The sequence below is a fragment of the Juglans regia genome, chromosome 9, assembly GCF_001411555.2.
Source record: "Juglans regia cultivar Chandler chromosome 9, Walnut 2.0, whole genome shotgun sequence".
NCBI classification, from domain to species: Eukaryota; Viridiplantae; Streptophyta; class Magnoliopsida; order Fagales; family Juglandaceae; genus Juglans; species Juglans regia.
Window position 1 is genome coordinate 23,393,859 of NC_049909.1, and position 9,754 is coordinate 23,403,612.

The 9,754-nt window shown below is 35.7% G+C and overlaps 1 protein-coding gene across 1 annotated transcript; it reads right to left on the reverse strand.

The window, feature by feature from the left end:
* Window positions 1-1,095: 1,095 nt before the first annotated feature.
* On the reverse strand, window positions 1,096-6,806 carry LOC108993918 (splicing factor, suppressor of white-apricot homolog). Its single transcript, XM_018968976.2, has 4 exons — window positions 6,339-6,806; window positions 4,330-4,487; window positions 3,058-3,846; window positions 1,096-2,613 (listed from the first exon to the last, which is right to left on the reverse strand). Exons 1-4 carry the CDS (start codon window positions 6,595-6,597, stop codon window positions 1,186-1,188), a joined length of 2,634 nt encoding a protein of 877 aa, XP_018824521.1. The 5' UTR covers window positions 6,598-6,806; the 3' UTR covers window positions 1,096-1,185.
* Window positions 6,807-9,754: the final 2,948 nt, after the last annotated feature.

The window sequence follows — 9,754 nt, forward strand, 5'->3', positions numbered from 1 at the left end:
GCCGTTTTGCATTTATATTAAAGTTACATGAGTTTTGAGTTTCACATGGTTTCTATTGTTTATTTATGGGTTGCATGAGCTTTCTTCAACTCGTGCATAATGATTCCTTGGTAGAATCCCATTAAATTGCATGTTTCAACTTGCCCGCATTTAACTCTTCGATAAATGTTCATTAATTTCCACAACCAATTTAATTACTTTCAAAACTAACTTCCTACGGATTATAATCTGAAACTAGTTCTACCATTCAATGTTTTGCCAGTTTCTCGTCCTTGCTGAGCTTTTCATCATTGTGCTCAATATATATACTTTATGTCAGATGCTCTTCAATTTCATCAGTCACGCCACCGACAATTACATTCAAATCTAACTTCCGGGAATTAAAGGAATAAATTCCACATTCATCATCCCACGACCCTATCTCCCCTTGCACAAGCAAAGCCAGTCAGATTGTCGTTGGGCGAGACACAGTGCGAACTCACTCACATCTGTGTCAACGCGTGGACCTCACAAGCCAATAGAAAAAAGAGAAATGATAATTATAATCGTGAATAAACAAGTGACACATAATCACTTTAAAAAAAATAAATAAATACGAAATTCACATAAAAAAAAAAATTTTTAATAATTAACTCTACTCTTTTTTAAAACGACTGTATATCACTTACACACTTCAAGACTATATGTAACATTACTCATATGGAGAATACTAGCTTATCTTTCTCCTCCGGCAAATGTCACAGCAAGAGCACACCCCATTTCTGAAGAAATTCAATGACGTCCGAAGAATTCGCTTGAAAAATTGGCCAACCATATTTTGGTAGGATGTTAAAGATGAGATTTAAAGGTTCTGGACTATAAAAAAAATGAGATGCGGAAGGATCATATTCAGTTTTCTGACAAGAATCTTAAATCCACCACCTAGCTGCCGCTTACCTTATAGAAGCTGGTTTAATCTTCTTCTACAGCCCATACATTCAATTCGCTCTCTCTTGGCTGTCAAAAATTTCTAGCCTTGGCCAAAAATTTAGAGCCTAGGCCAGACCCTTGAAGCACAGGATTTTCAGAGCCTGGATCCCTGTTATGGCACCGACATTTACCAATATTATCGAATTAATACTAACTTCATCAAAACTGTTACAATTACTGGATAAAGAAAAGGAAAAATAAAATGCATGCTGCTAATTACAAGGTCGCCATTAACATGGCTCGGATTTTGGCTCTAAGGTCATCAGAAACTTCTGTGGTTTCCAAGGGCTGAGATGGGGCCCTTCCGTCTCGATATGATTTTGACACTTCAATAGAAGCTTCCCGGTTAGCACCCTTACCCTGACTGGCTTGTGATTGATCTGATTTTGTAAGGATCTCCCCTTCCTCCAAGTCCACTTCTTCGGGTTGGGATTTTCTATACCTGACAGATCTGCTTCGATGTTCATGCTCATCATCAGAACTAGAGCTATGATGCTTACGCCGACGTTGAGAATGTCTATGCTCATTATCAGAGGAGCTAGCATGTTTACGATGATGTTTAGAAGGTCGACGCTCATCTTCAGAGCGAGCATTGTGCTTATGCTGATGACTAGAGCGCCGATGCTCATCATCTAAAGAGTCATCATAGTTATGCACATGTCGAGAATCAGTGTCCTCAGAAGAGGAATGTCTCTTCCTGTGCTTATGCCTGTCCCTGTTATGGTGTGAAGACCGTAAAGATCGGTGCTTCTTCCTAGAGTGCTTGTGAGCCCTTTTATATTCCTCTTCTCTTTCTTCTTTTTCCTCCTCTTCTTCTTGTTCATGTCTTTTAGATCTGGAACGGTAACTCCTCTTCGACCGCCGCTCATTATATTCATCAACAGAACTTTTCTTATCAGACTTCTCAGTCTTATCTGAAGTATCAACATCCATTGGAACCGAACTGCCTTCTCTTTCTTTGCCCACAAGATTTTCAAAGTCAGCATCTGATCCAGAAATTCCTGAAGCAGGTGGTTCTGCTGATAAGCCTCGCAATGGTTCTGTTTTCATGGGTGCAGCTCCAGTCTTTATCATGGCTGCAAACATCTTTGCACGCTTCAATCTCTCGGCCTTCAGCTTCTGCTCTTTTGTCAAGCATGCTTCAGAGGAGTCAGCCTCACTTGCAGCCGCAATAGCAGCTGTCTCTGCAATGGCCTTGGCAACAGGGGCAGAAACATTAGGATCTCCCATTTGACCGGGCTTTGAAATGGACTTTTGAGGTTGAGATGATTGGAGACTCCCAAAGCTTGAAGTACGCCCACCCTCAATGCTAAGGCCTCGACCGCTACTATTTAGTGATGTCCTAGGGAAAAATTCTAAACCAGCATTCTTAATACCCCTTGTGGCAGCCTGAAGAATTGCTGCAGTAGAAGCTGCATCAATTTGTGGCTCAGTGGCTTTGGAAGGCGGATCCTGCCCATCCTTCTTGGACTTTCCAATTACCATCTTAAACTTCTCTTTCTTGTCATAATTATATGGTATATCATGACTAGCAGATCCTCCAGAGAGAGTATCACCTTCTTTTGAAGAAGCAGTTTTCTTGTCCACCCCATGCCCCACTGAATCATGCTTCTCAGAAACAGAGTCCTTGCCAGGTAGCTTAGACTGAAAACAAAGGACCGAAAAAAGATATTCGTGAGCAAAGAAGATCAGACGAATGTACCTGAGTGTTTCTGACTTGATATCTTTTGATTTTCTTGAATTCCAAAAAGTTGACTACGATAGCAATGTTCAAAGAAAACCCCACAGACTATGGTCAGTGCTGATATGCGTCCACAAGTCAATATATTGTGATGAGTGCAATAAAACTCAACAAGATTGGCAACAGTAGCATTACAACAAACCTCAAAACTTACTTACAAACCAAACTTTGGCGCTAAATAGAGCAAGTAACATATTTATCAACATCTGTTGTAACGCATCATGCTTGGACCAAATTCTTCCTTTTGTATGGTGTTGCAAAAGGAAAATCCATAAACTTATACTTAGTAATATAAATCTCATGTTAACAGCCTAACCCCATTACAGCCAAGGAACAGAGAAACGCACCTCTTTAGCTTTCTTAAGGACTTCTAAATAGTAAGCGTGGTATTGATTAGATGGCAGAAGGAACGGAAATCTTCCATGTTTTTTATCCTGTTCAACCAAAACAGCTTCAAATTCTTTACCATTTCTTAGGATGAACTCAACTATCTTGTCAACAACTCTCTTTAAATCAGATGGAGGCTCCACAATAGGACCCTCAACCTTGGATGTCCTTGGCAAAGATGTCTGTGACTTGTCCCCAGCAATCGAAAGTGCATTCAAGGCATCACCTTCATTTTTATTCCCACTAGTAGTTCCAACTGTACTGATAAAACGATTTCGCTTTATGATAGGAGCTTTTTCTTTCATAATAGAAAATGAACTCTTGGCAACCACCTCGTCTTTCCCCGCTGCGTTTACATAAGGTTCTGCCTGTTCCAACCCATTAGAAACATTTGCATTACCAACATCAACAGCTTCCTCAGATTCAGGAACATCCTCAGTTGTACCATCCTCATCCTCTCCAGACCCGTATACAGAACCAAGAATAGATAAAGCACCACCAGAATGATCAGGCCCAGAATCAGCAATGTTCTTTTCTTCTAGAGATTTGCTACCACTGTCAGGCTCGAAAAGTTCTTGGTGATCTACGAGAAACCGAAAGTAGGCATGGAGATGATGATCAGGCATCAAAAACCCAAATGTTGGGTTGTCCCCCTGTTTGACCCTCAAAACAATTTCTGACTGAGCACCATGTTTGCTAACAAACACAGCGGTTCTTGCAATAATCTGATGTAACTTCTCTGTTGGTGGCTGGAAAAAAAAAAAAACAAAACAAAAACAAGGTTTCTTTCTCAATATAGTGAATTTTGCAATTGCGAAGTGTACAGAAACATAGAATTATACTAAACAACCCCAATATTAACTCATCAAGTCTCACATATACACAGATAACATAAGAGCAACAAACAGAAGTCTAGGAAGATATGTCTCATCCAACTTGCTTTCTGTTTGAAGACATGTCTCATCCAACTTGCTGCCAAGCAGTAAAGAGCCCTGCATGGCCCATTTTTCATGACATCAAAAGGAAAAAAAGTTGCCCGGATGGCAACCTTGTGTCACAACTCTGTCCCTGCTCCGAGTATCTGAAACTTAGACACGATAAGCCTTAGCATTACACATGCATCTTAGACAATTATCATTTGGCCACAGTGGTTAAGATCAAAAAAGTGATTCTGTCCAGATTATATTAGGAAAGGCAAAAAGGTGAACAGAACATACAAGGCAGATACTTACTAAGTTTTGAAGTAAGCTCTCTGGTACTTGGAAGGGTGGACGAAAACCAGAATCAGCATCGTTGTTATTTTCCTCAATGGATTCATTACTCTTCCCATAGGAAAAGGCAACAGCACGATAGCCACCAGTATCCACTGGTTTGGGACCCTCTTGAAAATCTGGAAACAGAAGAAAATATATTTAAAATCAAACATTAACACGAACTTTTACCCAAGAGAGTCTCAGAAAATACATCTAGGAGAAAAGGCATTAGCATTGGCAAGAAATTAAAGAAAGGTGAGAATATTCTTACTTGTCTCTCTGAGATATGAAACTGTGGCAAACTATACCATCCTGCAAATCGGGAAAATTTTTGCAAAAAGCATAATGTTGATACAAACAAGACACTAGCCCCCCATCACCCAGCACAATTGCAGTAGAAAATAGAGAACACTAAACTAATGCTTCCCCTTTGAAAGAAACTCGCACTTTGCAGAATATCCTATTTATCCAAGCAAATAATATCAAAGGGGGGCACTAAGGCCAGTAACCCAAAGAATGTGCATTACCTAAAAATTAAGTTCTAAAGCTTAGGGCATGAGTAAACCCATGAGGCACCAATAAATAAAACTACTTGGTTGGCCTTGTCCTCTCCGAACTTTTTGTCCTCTCCACCCAAAGAATCATCTTTTTGTCCACTCCGAACTTCAGTATGACAAGTTAACAACATCAAAATGGTCGACAACAATCAAACAATAATTAAACAGGGCACCCCAGATTTTGATTTAAAGCCAAAAAGACGATCTGGTTAACCATGCACCACATAAAGAAACAATGTAATTAGTTCGAATTTGATAAACCACCACCTCACGTGGACATTCAGATTTTTCTCCTTGGTTAAATCATTAATATAAATTAAAATCATATTTCTTACTATCGATGGGAACAAAAACCAAAAAGTTAAAAAATAAAACTTTTGAATCAGTTTGATCAAACGAAGCCTAAAAAGGCTTCTGGACTAAGCAATCTCAATGGATTAGCCAAAGGTAAAAAAAAATGCATGTTGGGAGCTATTGGAACAAAATATGGCCCGCATTGGATTATGCAAAGTATTTGAACAGTTGGTTTTTGCTACAGTATATCTAAAACAAAAGTCATATTTGATATGCACTGTAGATAAACCAAATACTTTTTTTATTATTACTTTTGGAACACTCTCTCTCTTCTATCAACATTTCCTATCACAAACGAAAAGTCCCTTTATAGAAATTTGATTTGTAATTATGACATTTATATTGAATTTTAAATGAGTTTAATTAGACGTTTATGGTTATTAGAATTAAATGACTATTGAAAATATGATTTTTTAACCAATAATTTAATTAGAATATGATTAGTAATTAACGTATAATTGGTAGATTGGTAAAATACTAAAATATGATCAAAATTAATGAATTAAAAAAATAAAACAATAATTATTTTAATATGATTTTACTATTATATAATGAATAAATAGATAATCCAATGTGGGAATTGGATGTGAATGGAATAGGCAAAGGCAAATTCATGTCATATTAGCTAAAAGTTGGATTTGGCTTTGGGTATTCAAATGAGAGTGCTCAGCTTAACATAAAAAGTAAAAACGAAAACAAATGGTAAATCTAAGCTTACTGTAAGATGTATAGACTTGACAGAGATGAGCCAAAATTTCCCCCCTTCTAAAAACAAAACAGTGACGTGAATCACAGTATCCAACAATCCTATTTCCCTCATCTTCTTCCATTCTTTCAACCCCAAAACATTCGAATGGAAATCGTACTTGAACGTGAAATGCAATTTGAAAAGATAAAAAAAAGGTAACATTTTCGCTAATACATGACGTTAAACCTTACTTCTTTCCTGCTGAGCCCATTTTCACAGCAAACAGACGGAAAACTTCAACAATTCAAAAAAAATGAGGAGAGGAAGTTCCTCTAATTTTAAGCAAGAGTAATTAATCAGAACTTGTGATGATGACGATGATGATATACCTAGTTCTTGTTCATCGTCGCCCGGTGGCGGTAAATCAAGATACCGCTCGTGATCGAGCTCCGAGCCGAGGGAGGGATCTTCGTTATATTGGCGGCGGGGCTTACGTGGCGGCGGAGGACTGGGGAGGAGGTGGCGAACGTCATAGCGGTCGATAGACAGCCCGTTCCACTCGACGAGCGCATCGCTGGAGTTGGTAAAGGCGGCCGTAGCGTCGTCGTCGAAGAGCAGCGCGTGGCGCCCCACCACCTCAAGATCCATCAGCTCTGGACTTTCCGATTGTATCAGCGATTGCGTAGCGGATCCACAGAGAGAGAGAGGGGGTCGGAAGAAGCCCTACGCTTTCAAGGGAATTGCGAAATTCTACGGGGTTGGGTTTCGTTAAAAAAAGAATTTGATAATGTATAAAAATCTGTTAAATGGTAAAGCTGCTTTACGAAACGAATTTATTTGTATTGTTGTAAAAATTCGAAAATTCGACTGCCTTTTCGACTCCGTATCAAGTCCGGCTCCGCTCGACTCTCCTCCAATTTCGATTGTCTCACTCAGACTCTTATTCCGATTCTGATATTATATATATTTTATGTATTAATTATATATTTTATATAATTATAACTTATATAGTTATTTAAGTTCAATAATATATTAATATAAGTAAATTATTATAAAATAATATACTTATACTATATTATTTTAGTATATGTAAACATCATACTATTAACAATTACTACCACGTAACACTAATGTATTAATAACAACTAATGTATAAACATTAATGTATAATAACATGTAATACTAATTATATAATAACTAATGTATAATAATATTTAATACTAATGTATGTATTATGTATAAACACAAATATATAAATTTATAATAACATGTAATATAGTGTATAAACATTAACATATAATACTAATGTATAATAACCTTAATTTGTACAATAATTTATTTTTTCAATTTTGATTATGTTTTAATAAAATTAAAATTAAAAAAATATTTATAAAAAAAAAACCTGAAACCTATAAGCCAAAATCCAATTAGTGAGAGTTCAAGATTGTCAAATTGAAATTTTAAATGGGCTAAAAAAAAATCCAATAAAGAAGCTAAAATCCGACTCCACTTCGATAAGTCGGAGTCAAAGTCAGATCAGAAGCTATGCGAACTGGAGTCAAAGGTTGGATTCGACCTCCAATAAAGTCGGAGGTAGGACACTCCGACTCCGATATTGTCAATACTCAGCCGTAGACTCCTTATTTTAACTTCATCAAAACCCTTTGAATTAATGTATAGAAGATCTAAAATAATGATTTGTTTATAGCCTTTATAAAACACAATTTAGCAATAAATCCTTTTTAGAATTTTGGATATCATGCCTTTTTTTTTTTTTTATCATGGCCTTTTCTTTAATTATTCATTTCAAATCTATATTTTTTTGTGAAGTATATTTCTTTTTTTCAAAATAGCCTTTTGATGTAAGTTATAATTGTATATACACATATACATATACGAGATTTATCCTAATTATAAGTTTATGTTTTAGTATAACAAAGAAACTCTAAAAATTTGATTACTAATATAAACGATTTAGATACTACTAGAAAAATACTTATCTGCAGATAGTTATTTATAACGAAAATTATAATATTTTACTAACATAAATTTGTTATCATCGCAATAGTAATTTTTATTACAAAAAAAAAATAAAAATAAAGCGAGCATATATATATATATATAATGATCTACTTCTAACAAATTAAAAGAGAGAATATATAACAGTTTTCAAAGAATGAAGATAAGTAATAACACCTCGTGATCTACCATTTGATGAATAGCATCATTATAAAAAAATTATTTATTTGTTATTAGTTATTTTTTATTAAAATGATTTTAATAAATCTATTTTCATCATAAATAATCATATTCGTATAGATTATTAAACCTTGATAATTAAATATGATCATGTCTGGTATATATATCAAAAGGCCGAGGTATTGAAAGACAATCGAGCTGGAAGAATACAATCGTGTAGATTATGTGGGATATGTTTTCTCTAGACATCATGAAAATCAAATCAACTACGACGTACTTCTCGATCGGGTACACATATAATACATATATTGAGGTAATTTATAATTAAGATCTCAGATCCCCATATAGTACTGGTCAACATGATGAAGATCAGTAGTTGCATGGCAATTGTGTGGGCCGGATTAATTTCTCTTTCCTGAAAATCAAAGCAACTTTTGAGGCATTAAGGTCATGACTGATCATGATGGTGCATGATTAATCATGTCTCATATCTACATATTAATTGCTCATTGGTGATCTACAAGATTCATGGCCTGAATAATATTCCAGCTCCTACCCTATACTGAAATTGTAGTCCATTTAATTTCTTTGTTTTTTTTAACAAGTTCCCATAACAGTTTTACTCAATAATAGAAAAATTATTTGCTACAAGAAAAATAATATTATATGTAATAAAATAATTATTTTTACTGCAAATAACTCATCACATATAAATATTTTTTTATAATATATTTAGATTTTAAAATCGATCAATATAATGCTATTTAGAAGGTGGGATGTATGAAAAGATTCATGACCACTCATGATAGCTTGCACACATATATAAATTATATACATAAATATAAATATTGGGAATTAATTGGGACTAGTCCTTCAGTATTCTAAGGCCTCGATGTAGACCGAATACGTGTAATTCAATAAACATGAAGTGACCTAAAAAAAAAAAACAACAAACGTGTAGTGTAAAAACTTCCGTGATAGTTTGCTTGCATGATGACTTGATTAGAATAATAAATAAATGTGAGATCGATTGAACATAGCAACATATAAAGGCGCTACGTACCTTTGAGCTTAAGATTTATTTAACAAAATACATATATGTCACATTTAAGTCAGACCTTCGATATATGTTAAGGGTGTCATGTTTGCTTATAATTTGCAGTTCCTATATATGTACTGGCCGACCTCTTTGCTTCCCCTGACAGCATGCATGCATGCTTATATTTCTTCAGGTCGTAAAGCTGATTTCTTCAGGCCATTACGGGAGCACCTTGCCATGATCAGCGCCAAAGATCAACAATATATAGCAAAAGGTCATGATCATCCTTTGACTTTCATTTATGTAGAGAGTATATTTGAAGGATAGGATAGAACTTTCAATACGGAAAGGACCGCCCTGTAAATAAAAAGTTGGCAGGAGTGCCCGGATTATTATAAATTAAGTTTCGTAAGAACTAAACTCTTTGCAGCACGTCCCAAAAACTTCCCCCCCATGCACCGTTTACCACCTTCTCCGGGTCAACCCCTTCCTTCAGTACTCCTAATATATAAACTCCGACTCTTCCACCCCATTTGCTACCAACAAGCTTGCTCTCTCTCAAAAAAA

Excerpts from the sequence above, each read along its gene's own strand:
- LOC108993918 (XM_018968976.2), bottom strand. The coding sequence starts at position 6,597 with ATGGATCTTGAGGTGGTGGGGCGCCACGCGCTGCTCTTCGACGACGAC. Across the intron at positions 4,488-6,338 it reads CGACGATGAACAAGAACTAG|ATTTTCAAGAGGGTCCCAAA; the intron begins GTATATCATCAT and ends TTCTGTTTCCAG. Across the intron at positions 3,847-4,329 it reads AGAGCTTACTTCAAAACTTA|CCACCAACAGAGAAGTTACA; the intron begins GTAAGTATCTGC and ends TTTTTTTTCCAG.